Source organism: Scaptodrosophila lebanonensis, unplaced genomic scaffold (genome assembly GCF_003285725.1).
Source record: "Scaptodrosophila lebanonensis strain 11010-0011.00,11010-0021.00 unplaced genomic scaffold, SlebRS2 tig00000001-arrow-pilon, whole genome shotgun sequence".
In the NCBI taxonomy this organism is placed as follows: domain Eukaryota; kingdom Metazoa; phylum Arthropoda; class Insecta; order Diptera; family Drosophilidae; genus Scaptodrosophila; species Scaptodrosophila lebanonensis.
Genome location: NW_022060529.1, coordinates 11,023,112 through 11,044,168, shown reverse-complemented (window position 1 = coordinate 11,044,168; position 21,057 = coordinate 11,023,112). Strand labels below are relative to the sequence as shown.

At 37.0% G+C, this 21,057-nt stretch overlaps 7 protein-coding genes across 7 annotated transcripts; 3 read left to right on the top strand and 4 right to left on the bottom strand.

Annotated features, from left to right (window-relative positions):
- The first annotated feature begins 538 nt into the window (after positions 1 to 538).
- Positions 539 to 9,862, top strand: LOC115633270 (leucine-rich repeat-containing protein 4B). The gene is made up of 7 exons (XM_030530682.1): positions 539 to 798; positions 6,759 to 6,947; positions 8,170 to 8,313; positions 8,467 to 8,677; positions 8,747 to 8,932; positions 8,994 to 9,149; positions 9,209 to 9,862. Exons 2-7 carry the CDS (start codon positions 6,762 to 6,764, stop codon positions 9,364 to 9,366), a joined length of 1,041 nt encoding a protein of 346 aa, XP_030386542.1. The 5' UTR covers positions 539 to 798; positions 6,759 to 6,761; the 3' UTR covers positions 9,367 to 9,862.
- Positions 9,863 to 10,261: 399 nt separating this feature from the next.
- On the bottom strand, positions 10,262 to 10,921 carry LOC115634336. The gene has a single exon (XM_030531993.1). The coding sequence runs from the start codon at positions 10,914 to 10,916 to the stop codon at positions 10,428 to 10,430; it is 489 nt and encodes a 162-aa protein (XP_030387853.1). The 5' UTR covers positions 10,917 to 10,921; the 3' UTR covers positions 10,262 to 10,427.
- Positions 10,922 to 11,297: 376 nt separating this feature from the next.
- Positions 11,298 to 13,279, top strand: LOC115633634 (E3 ubiquitin-protein ligase TRAIP). Its single transcript, XM_030531072.1, has 8 exons — positions 11,298 to 11,439; positions 11,501 to 11,716; positions 11,780 to 12,040; positions 12,095 to 12,187; positions 12,242 to 12,299; positions 12,367 to 12,489; positions 12,550 to 12,744; positions 12,802 to 13,279. The coding sequence occupies exons 1-8, from the start codon at positions 11,324 to 11,326 to the stop codon at positions 13,027 to 13,029; spliced, it is 1,290 nt and encodes a 429-aa protein (XP_030386932.1). The 5' UTR covers positions 11,298 to 11,323; the 3' UTR covers positions 13,030 to 13,279.
- LOC115633633 (armadillo repeat-containing protein 6 homolog) lies at positions 13,232 to 15,003 on the bottom strand. The gene is made up of 3 exons (XM_030531071.1): positions 14,817 to 15,003; positions 14,098 to 14,746; positions 13,232 to 14,035 (listed from the first exon to the last, which is right to left on the bottom strand). The coding sequence occupies exons 1-3, from the start codon at positions 14,931 to 14,933 to the stop codon at positions 13,407 to 13,409; spliced, it is 1,395 nt and encodes a 464-aa protein (XP_030386931.1). The 5' UTR covers positions 14,934 to 15,003; the 3' UTR covers positions 13,232 to 13,406.
- A 132-nt stretch (positions 15,004 to 15,135) lies between these two features.
- On the bottom strand, positions 15,136 to 16,700 carry LOC115633635 (WD repeat-containing protein 89). The gene is made up of 3 exons (XM_030531073.1): positions 16,646 to 16,700; positions 15,607 to 16,588; positions 15,136 to 15,552 (listed from the first exon to the last, which is right to left on the bottom strand). The coding sequence occupies exons 1-3, from the start codon at positions 16,671 to 16,673 to the stop codon at positions 15,309 to 15,311; spliced, it is 1,254 nt and encodes a 417-aa protein (XP_030386933.1). The 5' UTR covers positions 16,674 to 16,700; the 3' UTR covers positions 15,136 to 15,308.
- An 866-nt stretch (positions 16,701 to 17,566) lies between these two features.
- On the bottom strand, positions 17,567 to 19,468 carry LOC115633648 (eukaryotic translation initiation factor 3 subunit J). The gene is made up of 6 exons (XM_030531089.1): positions 19,310 to 19,468; positions 18,947 to 19,035; positions 18,625 to 18,738; positions 18,279 to 18,567; positions 18,083 to 18,219; positions 17,567 to 18,026 (listed from the first exon to the last, which is right to left on the bottom strand). Exons 1-6 carry the CDS (start codon positions 19,323 to 19,325, stop codon positions 17,964 to 17,966), a joined length of 708 nt encoding a protein of 235 aa, XP_030386949.1. The 5' UTR covers positions 19,326 to 19,468; the 3' UTR covers positions 17,567 to 17,963.
- Positions 19,469 to 19,585: 117 nt separating this feature from the next.
- LOC115633922 (ceramide-1-phosphate transfer protein) lies at positions 19,586 to 20,534 on the top strand. Its single transcript, XM_030531432.1, has 2 exons — positions 19,586 to 19,755; positions 19,837 to 20,534. The coding sequence occupies exons 1-2, from the start codon at positions 19,640 to 19,642 to the stop codon at positions 20,348 to 20,350; spliced, it is 630 nt and encodes a 209-aa protein (XP_030387292.1). The 5' UTR covers positions 19,586 to 19,639; the 3' UTR covers positions 20,351 to 20,534.
- Positions 20,535 to 21,057: the final 523 nt, after the last annotated feature.

Sequence of the window (21,057 nt, the reverse complement as noted above, 5' to 3'; positions counted from 1 at the left end):
TATTTCTTTAACAAAAAAGTCCTTAAGTTTTTCTATCCGTGTAACTTCATATTTCCATTAGCTTTTGCACAGGCTCGTGCTTTTTTCATTAAAATATTAAATATTTTGTGACAACGAAGGCGTTCCCAAAGATTGGTTAACGTTTAATTGCTAATTGAATGGAGACAGCTTAGCTGAATGGGGAATCGAGCCACAACTGGCAAAATAACAGACACAACAAAAATAACAACTCAATTCTAAGTAGTGTACAATCGTATTTGGTCGTAGTCTCTGTCCCAATTGTTATCATTAGTTAGCAATAGCAGAAAACGAGTGCAGCCGAACAACAATGAGAGCGCCGCAGCCCTGGTTCTAAGAGAGATAGATAGGGAGCGAGAAAGAGCGAGCTAATGCTCTCCAATTTTTATTTTCGGTTTTTCAATCTCACTGCACTATCTTTGTTTGTGTGCTCGTGTGCGAGCGCTGCTTTATCAGGCCCGAAAGGCAACAGAAACGATCTTTCCCCGTTTGCTCATTTAATTCAAATTCTACGGTCGAATTGAATGGTTCCGGTGATGCTCAACGGTCAGTGTAAATGAATAGTGAACACGGAAGGCGCACACAATTCGAAGAACACGAATCTGCAGATGCGAATGATTTTGAAAATATCTAAAAGCGAAATACATAATAGTGAGATTTGAAATATGTTTCTGAAAGCAATTGCTGAGTGCGATCGAGAATATGCCTAAGTGAAGACAATCGATTTGCAATAATGCATAATAAACGAAAATATACCAGGATTCTTGGCTAATCTAAAGGGTAAGTCTTAGGCTACAGTCCGTAGTGTATTGCGTATTCCGTTGCGATCTCTTCAATAACATGCAGCATAATGAAATAAAACAGTTAAATTGGTTTCAATTGAATGCTGTTGGGGCGAGGCCGCAAATTGAAAGTATAGTAGAGTGCACCGAGGCTTTTGTAATAATTTAAAGTACCTAAGTACATAAATATATATATATGTATATACTTGTATATTTGGATCAAAGTACCCGCGAAGTGCTGTAAAAACTAATACGGCAATTAAATTTAATAGTCCCCGACACCTGCTAGGCGCACAACATTTTTCAGGCCTTATCAAATGGACCGTTATCTTAATACTTACATACGAGTGCTGTACATATAAAGATTAAAACGTGTACGTAAGTACATACTAAGTAAGTATGTAGTAGTATGTATGTCATGACAGATAGTATGATGGGAGAAGCGGACAAATGCCACATACGTATTCCAATTTTGATTCAAGCTGTAATAAATATACTTGTATTAAAAAGACAAAGTTTAACAGATGTCTTATCAAAATAGCCTTGGGATAAGTGGTGGCTGAACCGAATTTATAAAAATTGGAAATTCCTTATCACTGTTTTTTGATTAATAACGCAAAACATTCGCTAGAAATGGGCTTATTCCATTTCTACCCGTTTTCTTTCCTTGTATACATATTTAGTTTTTCCTTGATCTCGTAAATATATAAATGGAGGAGATATGTGTATACTTCCTAATAGGCTTCAAATTCTTACAAGGTTTTAAGCTAAATGGTCCTAGTTTTCCGTAAAAACAATATATTTTAAATATGTATAAATATATAAACACGTTATTTTTTTATCTCAAGGGAAAAATGTTACAATTTCGCAATTTGAATTGTTTTCTTTGCTGTTTGGGAGGAGATGTTGCGATTCTTTCCCTGTTTGAAAAAACTACCATCATGGCATTGCAGAAAATTGATTTCTTGGCTCTTTGGGCAACGATAATTAAATATTCTTTAAAACAAAGTACTATTTCAATCGGTATGTTCTGCCATTTTCATCTAGAAATTTGATTTCTTGGCTCCCTAAGGAAAAATAAATTTCGCTTCTTTTATACTATACTATATATTGCTTTTGGGTTTTGCAGAGTTTTGTTTTCTTTGCTCTGTGGGGCAAAATAAAGCATTTACTATATTCTTGATTGCATTTAATTGAAATAAATGAGCATGGCATCGTTATTATTGTTGTTGTTTTTTTTTTTCAATTAACTTTCGGTTGCCACACCACAAGTTTGTTTTCGTCATTGTTCGCGTCTTGACGCGATAGTGTTCGAGTCGTGCCGAGCATTGGAAAAGTTATGCGGCCGATAAAGGTAGTCTATAGTGCTGAGGGGGTCAGATAAGGTTCTCGAAAACCAACTAGAGCATACAAATATACATATATGCTACATATATGCTCTTTATGATTACGCACTTATTTTTCTGGATTATCAAGCGAGAAAAGGTTTCAACAAAAATAAAAGTCTAAACAAATAAATCTTTATCAGACGAGTCAAAAAAGAAACCAAATAAATCTCTTTGCAAGCAATACATTATACTTGTACGAGTAGTGTACGGTTTACACACCTGTTGAAGGCGCCCAATCGCGCACACACATACATACATATACACCCGGAATTCATATTTATAGGGCCCTGAAACGCCCACAAATGTGACAGAAGTATTCATAGAAGCGCATAAATCTATTCACAAATGTTTAGAATGTTGTTAAAATATTTGAAACTAATTTAAAGTTTTTTGTAGGCTCTTCTAAATTATTTAAAAATTTAGGATTTTGGATTTCTTGTTCACATACATGCTAGATATATATATGTATAATAATCACCGCTGGGACTGGCGCAACGGTATAGCCATAAATAATGCTATTAATTTTCGATGTCATAACTCTTTCGTTAGATAGGTTGTAAGCCCTTGTCCGACATTTATAATTCCTTTTTGCTGCCACCCCACATTGCCGTATTGTTTCTGTTTACTTTGGCTTTTGATTGAGACCAATATATGTATATAAATAAATATTGAACAAATGCGGCCAAAGTGGAAAACATAAATTCCACAACAATAGGGCCGCCTCCACCTACATACGTATAAGTAGGAACATATATCTATACATATATATATATATATATATATATATATATATATATACGCACATATAAGGCCTGTTGTCTATTCGCCCGATTCCGCCGATTCGGCGATTAGGGGGAAAACTTTGACTGTGGCACTTCCATCATCTGTTTTATTGTTGAAGTGGCTTTGGTGAGTTTCCATTTGTGTCCGCCGGATCTCTAACATTAGCCCTTTTTATTGCCAATTCTTTGAATTAAAGCCCCAGAAATGGTCGGCATCACCCACACCACTATTAAATTCCTTTAAAAAAAAAAATAAAACCGAAAATAACACATTGTGTACCAAAGCGCGTGGCATAAGTTTGCAGTTGGCTTTTGGTTGCCGCGAGAATGCTTTGTTTTTCTTTTCCTACATACCCTTTACATAACTAAAGGAGCATCATAGGTTTCAAACAAAAGAGAGTTGATGAATTAGTACACTGGTGAGCAAAAATTGGATTATGCTGATTGTCAACAGACAATCGAAAGTTCGTAAACAGAGATATGGGTCGATGAGTCTACTATAAAGTCCCCAAATATTTTGAAACCAGCTTCTCGTACGGTTAGGAGAATATGTGGATTACTCAAAACGTTCCAGTTTTGCAGATATCAGAAACTTACAATAGTAAAACATTGTAAAGAGTATTACAGCATCGGCCGTCCCACAGTTCCGTTTCAGTCTTTAACTTTTGAAATTCAATTCAAATTTGAGAAATGTATGACATATATTTATAGCCATGGCTATTATTGGTATTGGTTGGTGTTTGCGGTCAAATAACCCCCTTTTCCACAAAATTGCTAATTTTGATCGATGAATCACTGTAGAATACAATGATATTTCATTGTTAGTCGACGTACTAACTGTAATATTTATAATACTTATTTAAAAAAAAAAAACTTATCACCGGCGTCATGGGGTCTTAAAACGCCAACTATTAATACCATGCAATATGTTGGCATGAAGGAGCTTAGAAACACGTTTAGTAATATACCTTTTAAGGTGGTCTGGTCTATCGATCAGTCCAGCCAGGTTTTCTGCTAATTTTTGTGCAAACATGTCAAGCGTTTTTCAAAATTTGAAGGTTCAATTGTAATCATAACGTGTTTTAAAGGAAACACTTTTCGATATGTTTCAGACGGCAACTTTATACTTTTTGCAAATCTACGCAAATATTTATATGCCAATATACGTATAATAATAATTGCACATATCAACAGAAATAAAGGTCTTCTTGATATCCGACCCACTGGAATTCCTTCATGCAATGCGGACTTTGGCAACGAACAAGAGAGCGGCTACGCTAATAATAATAAAAGCATGTTGTATATATATATGGGTTTTTGGGCTGCCCGGCCAAGTTGCGTACTTTAAACTATAATTTGACTACCCATCTTTGATCATATAGGTATATATTTAGGTAATTATAACGTGCGTTCGTGTTCGTTCAGAAAAATGCATTTGCTGTAAACAATGAATGCTTTATGATAATCGGAAAATGAAAACTCACAGTATCACTTAAATAAACAAGGTTTCGTTTTCACAATATAATTAAAATAAATCACGCAAATGTTTTGCAACATTTGGCGGATTGCACGTGAATGAAATGTACACCAATTCAGCTGCAAAGTCATTTGCTCATTACATGTTTTCTTTATTGGAGTTTACAGCTGCTTGCGATAAGAAGACATGCAAATGGGCTAGCTTTTTTTAAAAAAAAAAATTCGGATAAATCAGTTTACCTCACTGAATCACTTAATGATTCATTCCACAACACCTACGACAGATAGAGACATAAAATGTGCACACAAGTCTCCTTTTCTGATGAAGATACTCACTATGAAGTTAAATTTAACCCGCAAGTGGGTGAACATTTTAATCAAAGTCTAAGAAACTAAGAGCTAATGCGATAATGGTTGTGGCAATACAAAAAGCAATAGAGATAAAGAGCTACATACCTACATATTTAGCAAAAGTTTCTGGAATTTGGGCCGCTATTAAAAAGCAAATGCCATATTTCTGAATTATCTTATATTCGAGAAAATATTAGGGTTTTCAGAGTTGAGCTGAGCGCATTTATAGGAAGATTAAAACTACATTAGTTGTCCTATTAGATGTGGCGTTTATAGCTTGTAATGCCAATATCTTCAATATCAGCACTTTTTAAGAACAATCCATTATAGAAAGATCTATACCAAAGACATTTATTCTTCAGGCGCAACTGAAATTGACTTTTAGCAGAAAGCATTTATCCTCAGTATATTGTTTAATTGAGTGTTACTTGTATTCTCAATACGTGATTTTTGTAAAGTTCTCTTCATAATCTGGCCCCAAGTACTTTTCTGCGTACGCTGATAGAATCGTTTGAGATGTGAAAAACAATATTATGGCGCATTCTACTTATTTATTTGGTAAATAAATAAATTGTTAAAAAATCATTGCAATAACATCTTGTAGTATTAGAAATGCCATCCAAGTCATAGCATCTTGTGTGTATTTTGATTCGCCTAGAAATGTATTTTTAGTTTCATCAAAATGTGTAAAAAGTCAGCCGAAATTAGCTTTTAATCCATAGCCATATAAAAAAATGTAATTAAGTTTTCAATCCCCCAATCAAAACAGAACTTTTATGCTTCTCTTTCGGTTAGTAAGGGATTCTATACGCGTATGTGCCATATTAATTTTCGATTTTTGTTTTTTATTTACGCATTTTATGAAGCATTAAAAGTGTTCATGATTTATGTATTTGAATCATGGTGTTCCAATATCTTATATTTGTATTTAATATTCAAAGAAAATAAACTGAAATGTGAAAAGATTCATCTTTGTTCCGGATGTAGGAAAATGTGAAATACTTAGATTGCAATCGTCTGCTTCTGACTCAATTTTCTCAATTACTTACGGAATGTTTGATTTATCTATATATGCGTGTAGTCATCGTTTTATTTTTTTTACATGAAAATATAGTGTGATAACGTTCTGAAGAAATGTGGACTCATTCGAGAACCTGCCTTTGCTTGTTCATATCCGACAATTTTTATTTTCATGATTAGGCTATAAGTAGACAAACAGTCAACTGGAAATGCCGGCATATTATTCTCTCTGACAAGATTAAAATAAAAAAATACCTTTTGGCACTGATTGAAGGCATTTAGCACACGTCCAGCTAAGTCCGATGCACAAACCGTGCGTATACGTGATGTTCCATATGATATACAAGTTCAGACGATAATTGACCCACGTTTATACATATTATACATATGCATATACATATATCTACCTATATATGGGTCTATTCATTCAATTTGTTTGTTTGTTTGTTTGCTGTTGTCAACCTTTGGAGACCAGCCTTGTTGCATTGTCCATTTATTCTCAGTTGTTGGGTGGGAGGGAGGTAGGAGGGGTAGATTCGCTTGATTGAACGCTTTGAGATCGAGCTACCCATCTAGCTACCTATAGTGGGTCACTAAATGGTCCACAATGACGTGGCAATGATCTTGTAATTTGTTAATTTTAAAATAATCGTTTTGGGGCTGCTCCGCGAATTCGTTTCTGTGTCGGGTATTAAGGTTTTATTTATTTTGTTTGCTTTGATTAAAACAATAAACACATTCGCGCTTCAAGATTTATCTGCATGCTAAATATATGGCGTCTGATTTATTTGCATTTAAAAGTTTAGAGCCAAAATTTATTTAGTTCTTTAGAAACAAAACGAAAACACAAAAATGTTTTCGTTGTACCAACAAACAAAAAAAGCAACAAATATTCTTTGTTATAAGTTTTCCATTACAATTATTTATTTTCTGATTTTAAGAGCATGGACCTGCATTGGCTGCTACTTACAATATTCTGCACCCTTGGTCTGAGCAAAGCGCTGGCGTTCGTATTTGTAAACCAAGACGAACACAAATGCAAATATGGGCGCATCGAGAAGCTGATGCGGATACGCTGCCACGACATGAACCTCAAAGAGGTGCCACAATTTCTAAAGACATCAGTGGAGGTAAGTTGTAACATATAGGGGTTTTGTCTGGATGTATAATATTTCCATTATATTCTGATTCCAATTCAATCTAAATGTCAAAAACACAAATTGGCCCATATTTCCAGTTTATTGTGCTTATTTATTTTAAATGGACGCCAGATTTCCACAATTTGTTTTTGTTTTATTCATCTTAGCTGATCGGGGCTTTTTTTTAATGGGGTGAGATGGCGGCGTAAAACTAAAACAAGTTTGGCCCGTATTTTTTTTTTTTTTTTGTTTAATATAAGAAAACAAAATAGGGTTCTTTATAATACTTCTATAATACTATACATCTGTCGTTTAAATAGAAAAAATGATAAGGCCTATATAAAATGTTATAGGACAGGATACAAAGGAGGCAGGTGTCTGCAGATGCGATCTGCAAAAAAGCAGAACGTACTCAAGAATTCTAAATTTCTGTTTTGCTCAATTATTTTTCTTGAGCTACACACAACTTTGTAAATGATATTGATATATTAATCATATCAACCACCATCTTCGATACATAGCTGCTGCATCACCAATGAACTATGAGGTCAATGAGCGCTTATAATAATAACGAATAAGATCCATACTGCATATACTTATGCCCGATACAGAATATATGCGACATTATTTAAGCAGCAGAAGTCCACGCTCGACAGACCGCCTTCTCAATTGAGTTTAATTAAAGCATCCAGAATGCCAGTAAGTTACAAATATTTACAGTGGTATATCGAGAAATAGTATAGAGTGGATTGAAAATCTAAATAATGTATAATAACTTGAAAATTGTCCATTAAAACAGCCAAATTGAACTATAACTATTTAACTATATAATAGCAGTTCGACTTGAATTAAGCAATAGCAACAGTAGAAAATTGTCTTTGGTTTATAGTTTTGTAATTTATATGATAATACCAGATGTAATAAAGCCTTTCCTGGCAATAGTTGAGCATCACAAGTTGAGACGTAAAGGCGTATGATTTGTGAAATATTTGGTATTCAGGACTACTTTTAACTAAATCCTAATTCCTCTCTAGATGGGCCACCAATGTGGAACTAAATTATTAAAATTATAAAAAAACGGCGTTTCGTTCTTCACAATTTAACGCTAAATAATTAAAGGTGGAATTATTCACAACTCCTATCCGCAAGTGTACATAATACACATATATTGATGTTCATTCACTTACAACTAAATTTCGTTTCCATTTTACAGGTTCTGGACTTATCATTTAATCGCATCAGAAAACTGAAAAAAGCCTCATTTGAGAAATACACAGACATTAAATTTCTGATACTCTATGAGAACATGATATCTTCGGTGGAGCCGGGTACATTCTCACAACTGACCGCGCTGCAGGTGATTATTAATTAGAAAACGAATTCACACACAATTATTTATTAATTATTGTAGGAGTGCGAATTGATAAAATCCCACTCCAGCCCATACCTATCTATGGAGCATTGCATTATTTAAACAGAATCAAGCTTACTCATTGTACTTGTGTTACAGGAAATTGATCTATCAAACAATGGTCTAACGACAATTCCCATGGAACTTTTCCAATTGCCAAAATTACGAAATCTGTACGCAGACAGCAATGACTTGGTGTATCTGGAGCAAGACCTACAGACGCTGACAAAGCCAATACGAGCACCTCTGGAGTATTTAAACATAGCCAATTGTGAATTGCATGATATACCCGATCTGGGCATATTGCCAAGTGAGTGAACACCTCTTGCTTTCAGCTAAGATCCCTCCCCCATTATATGCGTATGTGCCTCTCCCGCAGATCTGTGGCAATTGAACGCCTCGTCGAATCCATTACAAAATTTCAACATCGATAAATTGGCCAATTTGTGTCATATGAGCGTCATCGATCTGACAAAGACTCAAATCAGCCAATGTAGTTGCCAGCAAGTGAACAATCATCTGTACAGGTTGAAGGCAAGTCCAAAGTTTGTGCCCGTTTGTATGGGTAAGTGCATCGCATTCTAATTTTGGCCTGTGACCAACATTCATAATTTTCCATTTTTCAGACACACTCGGCACACATGAATGTCCACTGCCCTATAATCGGACTGTAGACTCGGCGACATTTCACAGCTGCCTCAATCGTTTCGACGAGGTGGAGGCGCAGAATCTGTGGATTTTTGTTTGCGGTTGCATTGGCGGCTCCATCGTCGTTCTACTAGGTGGGTATTCATCATTCTCTCATGAGGCCTCCCCATTTCTATCTCATTTTGCTTCACAGTTGTCTGGTACTGCATTTATAAGTGGCGTAAGAGACGCGCCAAAAAAAAACCGAGACAGAGCCGAGCAGTCGTACAGAATCGCAAGAATTTTGTGATCTCGCCACGCAATGCGATCAACAATCGGCAGGTGGATGAAGGCGAGCCTCTTGCACTGTGATACTGATTACTGCCCGATATACTTGTAGAATGAAATGTGCATCTAGTTATAGTTAAACCTAGATAGATTGTAGTTTTTTGTATACATATGTAGTTCAAGCTATTTATTTGTTTTGCTTTAGTCTAAGTTAGCGCATTAGTACAAGTACAACTAACCAAAAGCCATATACTAGGAGTACATACATACCAAAAAATGCCTTGCTCAAGTGTAATCTTCAATATTTGGGGAATTGAGCTTCGCTTTAGAAAAAGAGCGATCTGTTTTAGAATACATCCATGGGTGCCTTAATTTAAATCAAGTGATGTAAAGTAGCCATCCAAAGTACAATTGTGCTACACATATAATTAGTACGTATGAGAATTGAAATAGATGATTTTGCTTTTATATTCAGAAAATTTTACTCGTATTGCATTAAATATATAAATTAACCATAAAAACAGAGAAAAATCAAGAATTTTGTAAATAAATAAACCTAATAGGAATAAATACGATCATACCATTCTTAGCAATTTTTTTTAAATTGTTGTTTAAAAACTTACTTGGGAATTACAGTCAAATGTAACGAATAAACTAAAAAAAAAAAATCACTGAATTTGGAAAACGAAACAGTAGTATTGGGATACTTAAATCAAGATACAAATTCTTATATTCATATTTTGGAATGAATTAACTTTAATTTCAGTTCTTTCTAGTTTAATGTTGAACAATCACGATAGAACTTGATTTAAAAACACGCACTTTTTATATGTTTATCGATCATTGCAAGAGCTTCTACGAAGTCCAATCGTAACTGAACATTTAACTCTGTTTATGAAGTTTGATAATTAGAGAGAACAATGTTACCTTAAGTATAAAAATTTTTTATACTCATCCAGCTAAAACCAAATGCAGTAAATTGTTAAAATATATTTTTATTACTGATTGATGTTTTTCTAGCATTAAAATTCTCCACATCGTAGCGAAATTACAATTTTTCACATCCTCAGCTATTACAAATTTCCCAATTGGCTGCAAGCTTCTAACTGATAACTGTTGATCTATTGATAAGACAGCTCACATCTCTAGCCAGTATTTTGTAACTGATTTTGATGCGCCCATGCAATACTATTAAGAAATTTTCCGTATCTTAACATCTCCGCTCGCATATCAACTTGGATATTGTGGGCCTGCAATTTCTGTAATCGATTTCTAAGCACGGAATCGCGTTTCTGGGTATGCTCATGCATATCCCTAATAACTTGATGACGCGCATTCAACCACTCGTGTGTTCTTTTTGCATGGTAATTGCGCACTGATTCATCTACTCTCTCCATTCTGTTAGATAGCTCATCTCGCTTTAACTGATTAAGCATCTTTCGACGCCTCTGGACTGCTTCGTGTTTTTGATTCATTGATTGCGGTGTAAAGTTAGGCTGGTATGGGGAGGCAAATTTCTTTGGCGGCCTTTGATTCGCGTCACTGAAATGCACATAAAACGATTCATTTGGCGGTGCTGTTGGTGTTTCCCTGCTAGCGGAGTTCCAATAATAAAATCTGTCATTGTAGTACATTTTTAAAAATTAAAAAAAATTCCCAAATTTTGCTTGATTTTGCCAAAATATATAAAGTTTTTGACAACGGAGAACTTAGATTACATATGTATGTTATCATAAATATGTAAAGGCAAGAATAATACCTTAATCACCATACCGCGAGATAATGTTTTTAATTTCGATTTAAATACGCTAATCATTTCGAGACTTAAATTTCTTTCGCGCTGGTGTAAATAACGGTGCTACTGTTATTTTTAAAATAGGACTGCCGGACTATTGGTATCTAATTTTAACAGATTGGCAGCAATTAAAACATATGTTATTTGCATCGCGCGCTATTTTATTCTTTTTGTGGCGTTGATTCTTATGTTAAGCTGTTGTTAGTAGTAATAACTGTATTTATGTAGCTGTTGTTTTTATTAAAAATGTTGAATTTGAATTGTGTTATATGTGCGGAATTGTTTGCGCAGTCCGATGAGGTCTACGTAACAATTTGCGGCCACATGTTCCATCACACCTGCCTAATGCAATGGCTGGAACGGTAAGCGAAAATCGACATAAGTGCAGGAGTGAGAAACAAATATACAGCTATTTCCGGCCAGCTCCAAAACGTGTCCTCAATGCCGCAATAAATGCACTACTCGCAACATATGGCGCGTGTACTTCAATCTGGCCAACTTGGATGTAAGTCGCATTGATGTGGGTTCGCTGCAGGAACAGCTGGACAATGCAAATCTGGCCATGAAAGTTAAGGATAAGGAATGCACAAAGTTGGAGCAGCAAATGAAGGAGTTAAAGGAAACACAAAAAAAGTGCCTGTAAGTATACTGATCGGGAAGCCAGAAAGATTCATCCATTAATTTATGAAATTTAATTTACAGGAAAACCATTGCGGGGCTAGAACAAAAACTACAGAAGAATGATTTTCTGGTCTGTTCCTATGTGGAACAAATAAATATTCTGAAGAGTGATGCCAAGGTGGTAGATGAGCTACGTAAAGAAAATAAAACATTGAAACAGCAAATTCAGGCAATGGAAGATCTTTCAGCGATTATGAAGGCCAATGCAGGAGACGCTGAGCGTATGCTGAAAAATGAGTGTAACCCGCAGACCCTCGCTAGTTGGGTATCGATCCTAAAACGGTAAAATAGTGTGTAGCTCTATCCATATAGTGCATTAAAATATCAACTTGACAGGGAGCTACGACAATGCGAAAACAAGAAGACTGAGCTGCGGAATGTGCTTAAAGTGGTACAGAGTGATTTGCGCAAAGAGCTGGAATTGAAACGGTACGTATGTTATTTATATACAAATAATTCCCGTAATACAAACATAATTTGCAGTAAATTTGAGGAGCGAATTTCGCAACTTGAAAGCGATTTCTACCAGGCCCAAGAAAAGGTAAGCCAATTGTAGTCAGCATGAATATTCCAATTTTAAATAACACACTGTTCCAAAAACAATGTAGCTAAAAGCGCTTGATTCGCAACCTATCACTATATTGGATTCACCAAACTCTATTATGGGTCTAAAGAACAATGTTCTTGCATTGAAACGTGAGGAGAGGCGGTCCACAATCTCACCTACTATTGTATGTTTTTTACATACCATGTTTACATTTAAATAACCATACGTATTGTTTGCTCCTCAGAAAGAAAATATCAAGCGAATCGAAGAATCTACTTCCCCATACCTCAATATCAAGTCGAGCAGTGTGGGACTCGGAACCTTGTTAAAGTCGAAAAGCGCACTTGAAGGACTAAAATTGTCACCTATTAGAAATGGGACTGGTATTTCGATGACCACTGGCGCTGTTCGCAAAGCATCCAGCCATCTTTCTGAAAAGGTATTTCTCGTTAACATGTTTGAAGAATACTTAATTTTAACTAGCTCCAACTTGTAGTATTCAATTTTGAAAAAACCACGATTGCTCCTTGGTGGTACAACGACAACAATGAAACCCCTTAGTTCAAATTTTGTCTTTAACGGCTTCGGTGGTTCTGAAAAGATAGATCCATTCGCGGAGCGTGCAGAAGAGGAGGCCGTAGCAACGACCAGCAAGCCAATTCCTAAGAATATTAATGATCGTCTTAAAGCTGGTGCACTGCGAAACTTTAAGCTGTCAAAATAGAAGACTGTAAACATTCTAGATTATATATCTTCAAGACTGTGTAAAATGAAACAAACACGAGCAATTTCGAGACGGTATCCTTCCGATAAATACTGGAAGCAAACTACAAGTTATTTTTGCATGCTTTTATCTCCAAAAAAATTGCTCGCAAAAGGTTGTACTCCTTTATAATGTTGCCGAATGTATAAAACCTATTATGTTGTATAATCCCATATAATTTATTAGTTTGTAATGTATGCGATAATTGGTTATTAATTTAGCTCAGTAATTATATAAAAATATGTAGAAATATAAAAATGCATTAATACATTATAGGTAGGGGGTGGCCGATGAGTGAACGACAATGAGTGTTTTTTTAATTATTAGCTGTATAAATTTTAGGCAGCAATTTTCTTCTCCGCCGTCCCCGTCCACTCCTCGCGAAGCTGCACACTACAGCCAAGATCCCGCAGTGCGGCTTTTATGTCCTGCGCCACGCTCGGGTGCTCTATCATGGCAGCGTTTAGTAAATCCTCGGTGCCGTATGTGAGCCAAGTTTCGCATTGATTCCGGGAACGTGAAACCATGTTGCGTATAGCCCAGGCACCATTACGCTGTACTAGTTTGTGCTTGGTGTGTGCGCGTAGCGCCTCCACCATAATTTCGGCAATGCCTGTTTCGAAGAAGGCTGTGCTGTGCTCCTTAACGCGTAACGTTAACGTTGTTATGCAGGCCAATGCCGCGGAAACAATAGTCTCATTTGACAAATTGTTCTCCAGCACTTCTTTAATGATTGGAGCCGCACCTTGCTGTACAATGTGAGCTTTGACTGTATCATGACCAGCCATTGCTCGCAGAAGCTTCAAGGCTTCGCGGTTCAGACGCACTACATCCACATTTCTGGTCATTATATCGAGAACTAGCTTTAAGCCACCTGCTTCATCTATGACAGTACATAGCTCCTGGCGCACGGTCAGTGCTCCAATGGTAAGCAGCAAGTCGGCTAGCACATTGACATCATTGTACGCTGAACAGAAAAAAATGAAAATAAATGAGAATGAAAAACATTTTGTTATTGAATTCACTTACTAGATAGCATATCCACAAGCTGCAGCAGAACTTCGCCGGCTATTTGGCGAGCATGTTCGTGAGCACAACCAAATTCCACCCGTATGTCATCGTCTAGCACAAGAAACCGGAATACAGCCGTCAGCTCACGCACCAAGCGAGCGTTATCTTTACACAGCATTGGCTTCATTAGTTGGACCGCATTGGTTTTCATGATGTTCTGACGATTTATCTCATGCATGACACACGCCTTCTGCAACCATTGCAATGTGAGGCAAGTGATGTCTACTTGATCCTTAAGATTTAGTAATTTAAGGACGACCGCCATGGCTTGCTCATCGAACAAATCGGGTTGCTTGTTAGTCAAACTGTTTGCGGCTTGCAGGCACTTGGCAATTAACGTGGCGTCGAGCGTCTCGGGGTCGGACAAAGCAGTCTCCAACAGCGTAATGAGTGCGCCCTGGGCTCCGATTTTTCCGGCGAGCACTCGATGTGGTAGCGATTTTTGGCACTCCATGTCTAAAATGGTTAAGTACTCCAAAATCTTTTGTACATCCGTGTCTTTTTCGGTAATGTGCGTTTTTATGTTATCGATGGTTTCATTAATTATAGGCTTTCCAGATTCAGCATTGATGGCCAAATCCTTTATAATGTTAGCCAGGTTTATTCCCTATGCGATAGAAAAGACATATTAATGGCCTTGTTGATGACTAGTCTCATCACCTTTGTCTTACACACACCTGTGCCTCAAATTGCTTTATAGTCTCCTCCCTCGCCTCGGCCGGGCTCATTGAAAAGTCAATTATATTCTCCTGCACAACACCATCAAAGGTGTCTTGGGAAATCACCTTGGCCATTGTTTGAAATATACTTTTGAAAGAAAAGAAAGTTCCAATAGCAGCACTTTAAGTTATAGTTCGCTCCCCTGTTCATCCACTGTCACACATACAGCTGCAGCTTTGCCACACATACACATCAGCTACAGCCCACACAGCTGTTCCAAACGAGTGCTGCCAACTCTCTTTCAAAATTTGATTGCGATTCAATTTAAAAATTTGGTTTCTGTTCCCGTGCCTCAAATGTGGGCCTAAAACAATTTTTATTGCTAACATTTTTTACTTGCCTACTTGCCTAAGTTTAAACAATTTATCATATAAATATGGCTATGTAGGAGTGTCAACCCAGGAGTGTTGGGAGCTCCTTTAATCTGGCGAGACCCTAAGAAAGTAGTATTAATATGGAGTTGTCTTATGTGACTTCGATTTCGTTTTGCTCTTCAGGTCCTTGCTGCTACTGGCCGAGGTGCTTGAAGTGTTCGTTGTCCACACTGTCACAATGCCACTCTCTCCCCCTGTGACAAGCAAGTTTCGCTTCGAGTCGTAGAGACTATCACGAACTATTTGCTTATTGCCCACGAAGTTTGCTAACGGAGTGAGCGTCTCCTTATTGCTGATACTAACAGATCGCATAATCTCTCTGCAAAAGTAAATACATTATTGAAGCGCTTATCTTGTCCATACTAACACTTACCCTTTATTGAAATTGGTGCCAGCCAAAAGAAACACTCCGTTATCTTCCAAATTATGAGCGTTTATCAAGTTAAAGTTGGCTGCATTCTTACGTCGAATACTTTCAGTTATGGCGGAACGCTCAAATGCTGCTAGTTCATCACCCTCCTGGCACTCATAGCTCTTGAAATCGTTTGTGTGTGTAATGCAGGAAATGACATCCTGTTCAAAGACGTTTCGATGCCAATTCAACCTTTGCACACTGCTCTCCGTATTAAAGGTGTTCAAAAGCGCTTCATCCTCAAAATTTTCTTGGATGTTGTACACATTGATCAATCCATCGGTGGCTCCCGAACACAATAGATCCGGTTTGCGTGGATGAAATCTTATAGATGTCACATCATCTGAATGGCTCTCGAAATATGCACCCAGGTGCTTCCTTTCCCTCACATCGTAAAACAGAAGGCAGGCATTATTCGAGTACTCTTCCGTACCAGTGCACAAAATTCGCCCATTTGCATTACAATCAAAGCACGTCATCGATTTGGGTATAACCGGAAAAGCATTTTTAACATGGTTATACTCAAATCTCGCTTGCTCTCCCGTAGTACGCAAGTCAAAGAGCCGTACCACACCATCAGTGGTACCCACCAGCAGCGTGTCGGGACCACTGTCAAGAAACCCGACACCACAAATAGTTATTACCTTCCTTTTACCTGTTGGTAGTATCTTTGGTACACGGTCCAAATATACCGCACTTAGATCACCAGCAGTCGAAAGGTCATATAATTGTACGGCAGTGCTGGATAGACCAGCGGCTATACGCACAAAGGTACTATCTGCACAAATTTTCAAGACATAATCATGCTTTAGGGAAACCACTGACTCATCCTGCGGTTTGAAATGCAATTGAAACTGAGCTGTCAATTCAGGAGCGCTACAGGTATCCTCGTCATCGATATCAGCCTCGTCATCAGAACTGGGCAAAGCAATTAAAGCGGCTTCTACAAGATTAGTCGTTTAATTTATCCATACCTTTACAATGAAATTAAATAATCTACCGTCAACGTATTTATCAAAAGCTGCCATTTGTTCTACACTCCGCACGTGCAATAGTCTTCCTCTTACACACACAAAACCATTCGCAACGATACGCGCTCAGATAAAAGTAACTGAATCCATAAAATTAAAACAAGATAGAACGTCACAGTCGAGCAAAGTAAAATACCCTGTACTCTCCACAATTTAAAAACAAAATTATTTAAAAAAATTTCATTAATTAATTAAATTAAATAACAAAATATTCAACATATGCATACATACATAAGTGGTTATGTACAATGTCAATAGAATAAATTTACATCAGAATCTTGTCTCTGCGTATTTGTGTGTATGTATGCAGCACAAAGTAGAACCAAAGCAGCAACACCAACTGCAGGCAGAGCATGAGTAGAATTATATTTATGGTTATAACTTTCTTTAGAATTGACCAATCATGACGGAACTTAACATGCGGACACATAATCACTAACTGGATGTAACACCCAAATTTGAGTTCAAAATTCCAAAAATTACGGGAGTTATGGAAAAACGATTTGCGGGGAAGTGGGGGGTGCATCGAAAAAAAAACTCAAACTCGAATTATCTAGAACTTACGAGAATCTGAATACCAAGTTTGGTTATTCTAGCTCTTATACTTTTTGAAATCCTTCCGTTCATACAAACAGACGGACATGGCTATATCGGCTCGACTTGTCATCCTCCTTCTCCCTGTTACATATATTCGCACAAATCTAGTATATTCTTTTACCCTTTGGGTACAGGGTATAAAAACGTAAATATTTGCGCTCCTTCTTCTAACCTCAGCGAATATGTATGTTCTGGTTTTTAATAATCTCAACATATTTTGTTAAAGCTCAGCTTCCATTATGCGTTATTGTGAAAGCATTTTCAGAAGGCAAATTACATATACCCGGATTTAGTAATCTTTAATATCGCATTTTATTATGATACAAAAGTGAATTTACAAGAAGCCGTTTAGAATATGACATTTCTATAATTTAATACAAGTACCTAATTATTCCATATTTTGTAATCTGCAAAATGTTCGTTGAGGTTTCTTGATTGCTTGACTTGTCGTTAAACTAGTTATAAATGTATATGTCTGTATATCAATCGCTCTTTCTATTTACTGTGTGTTGTGTAAATATATGCATGTTTTTATATAGTATGTGTATTCATAATCAGTATGTCGCTCTAAGCCAACATTCATAATCAACAAAGGACTCAAATTCCTGCACAGTTTCTTCCAACAAGAACTCTTCAACAAGCAACTATGTATTTAATAATCAGATAATGGGGTGTACTGTAGATTTCGTTTTACATAAAATCATCGTAATCGTCGGTAAAATCATTTCCATATTTCTGGTAGCCATCAATATCCTAAAAAAAAAATCATTAAAAAAATGCTTAAAAACCGAAAAATCGTATTCACATACATCATTTTCAGTACGCAACGAAACTTTTCCTTTGGCCTTGGCAGCGGCTTTCTTACTATTTGCTTTTTCCATTTTTATTTTTTCAGAGTGTAAGCTTTCTACGCTCATCTTAATCTTCTTAATGTCAGCAGCACTTACTGTAAAAAAAATGTTGACACATTAAATAAAAAATAAACCTAAATAAGGAATAACTTACAGTTAACGCATATGCTGCGCACTAGATCTTCGACAAACTGTGGGAAGTGTGGTGATTCTCGGTATTGTGCTAATTTCCAACTAAGCGTTGCCCCAAACTCCTTAAACTCTTCATTGCTTTGGGGATTGAATGCATCAAGGCCGCCACCTATACTCGTCACCCCAAACGTGTCTAGTGCACTTTTGAGATCCGACTCTTCCTGTATTTTCTGCAGACGCAATTTCTCAGCCAGTTTCTCTTCTGATGTCAGATTGGCCAGTCGTTTTTCCTCTTCTTCCTCATTTATCCGCTGTGGATAAGCTTTTCATTTAATACCTATTATAAATAAAATAGTTCATATACAAACCTCTTGTTCAGCTAATTTGGCTTTGAGTGCTTTATTCGGTTTCGTTTTTGCTGGTACTTCTGTTTTTGTGGGCTTCTCTTCGTCCTTCTTCTCCTCCTCATCTTCCCAGCTTTCCTAAAAACCGCAAAAATCGCATAAAAATCCTTATAAATGCGTCACCATAATAAAAGTAAAATAAAACAAATGTGCAATCGAAAATTGAACACGTGTACAGAAAGTGAAAACAAATCAGCTAAAAACAAGTTTGGCTTGCCAGCAACAACAACATTGCATTGACAAACACTTTATGCAAATAAATTGAAAGTTTTATTACAATACGCACCTTAACATCATCATCATCGTCCTCTCCATCCCACTTGTTCAAGCTTGCAGTATTCGGGCGTATTACCACTTCACTGTCGACTGCAGATTCTGCCAAAACAATAGAAGCGAATTATTGTTAATAATACGTTGCACACCTTGAACATATTGTTGCTAAAAATATAAATCAAGGTTGGGTGCACGTTGCGTCGCACGCTCCTTGTGTCTGGGTGCGTGGGAGTATGTTGCTATGGCGAAAGGCGACGGCAGCTCCTTTTCATCAAAAGAGAAAGGGGTGGGGAGGGGGGTACAAGTGGCTGTATCAGCGCCACATGCGCAACACTCGCTGACGGTGACTTTGATGACGCACCGCGTCCAAACTTACCCCAATCGTCGGCCATGTTTGTAGATTTACTGAATTCCTCCTTTTTAAAATTTAATTTGTGCTCCAAGTAAGGCAATTTGTGCAAAATTAAAACCAATACAAATCCTCTGCAAAAGTCAGGAATATTCCCTTCCTCGTTATTTTTATAATGAAATGTGCTTAGTAAGACCGTATGTCGAAAATAGTTCAATTTGGCCAAAAAGAATATACAATACTTAAAGTTATCGATAAATGTATGTACATATTTACCGATGACTTCCAGCTGTTTTTTTTTTATTGAATTCGTATTGTTATAGAATAAATAGTGCTAGAGTAAAAAATATTTAAATTATGTCCTCTACTTGTTTTGATATTGAAAAGGTTGCCGAATTATTTGGAAGCAGCTTACTGGAGGAGGATGATGTACTTATGGATAATTACCTTGAAGCCTACGAAGAGATTATGAAGTAAGCATAGCAGTTGATGTGGCAGGCGGGTAATCAAAACATATAAATATGTACATTATTAAAATGATTTTCTTATTGCAGATTCTTCCAATTGATGGGAAGCGTTTTCAGCTTTGTTAGCAGCGATGTGCGCTCCAAACTCGATATTCTTTACCAGTTTCGCAACGAAGAGACGCAAAACTATGAGAATTTTTTCTCAATAAAAACAATGATTGAATATGAAAAGACGGCGAACCTTTTTGATGATAAAAGTTACGTGTCTGCTAGTCGAACTTTGCTGCGATTGCATCGCGGGTTGGACTTTGTGTATGAGTTTCTAACACGTCTACAAGATCTTGAAGATAATGACAAAGCGTACGAGTGCTGTAAGTCGGCTTACAACGATACACTGGCCAAACACCACTCCTTCCTCATACGCAAGGGCGCCGGAGTGGCCATGTATGCGATGCCAACGAAGGCAGAATTGCTCAAACGGGTCTGTCAGGATGTGCCTAGCGCCATTGAGAAACTTCCGGATATGTTGAGACACACACGGGTCGTTTACGACCGAACGGATCAGCTGTACACGTTACACGATCTGCATAGCCTGCCTTAATACTAAGCAAAATGTCGTGTTTCTTTGTGTATTTAGTTTTGTTTATTTTATTGTTGCATTCCAACTTGGAAAATAGGAATATTTACATGTATGCATTCACTTGCCTTGGCCTCAGCGGATGTGCAATCTCTTGCTTGTATCGCTCAAATCTAACAATGTATTAAATTCAACTAAGCGAAATGTATGACTTGTGACTATCTGGTTATTTAGTCGGCTGCCTCAGACTCGTGCTCCAAAAATAGTTTGCCGCCATGTCTATGACGAAAACTTGAACCATATCGCAGATAATTGAATGTAATAATGGGCAGCTGATAAGATATACATATGTATATACAACGGTGGGCACAATAGCTTTTGTCCAGGAAAATGTTTGAAAACAAAAGCGAAATCTGCGCATCTTATCTGTTTTATCACGCCTACTTCTTAACAGATTGCTTTCATCCCATAATTCCCAGCCAAATTTATGAAGTACTACCCCCGTTTAGTTCATATTTCTGCAATAATGGGCGATTTAATGGCGGCGATTACGTTTTAAATTATCTAATGTATTAGCCCTAGAGTGAACCATTCCCCACACACTTAATGAATGCTATGTTGTGCCTAGTGCAAAAAATTTTGGTATCAAATCAAATGTTTTTGATGACGCTAGTCGTCACTAACTGTTTAAAACGAAACCATTTCACAGTGCGAGCCATTATCAATCCGCT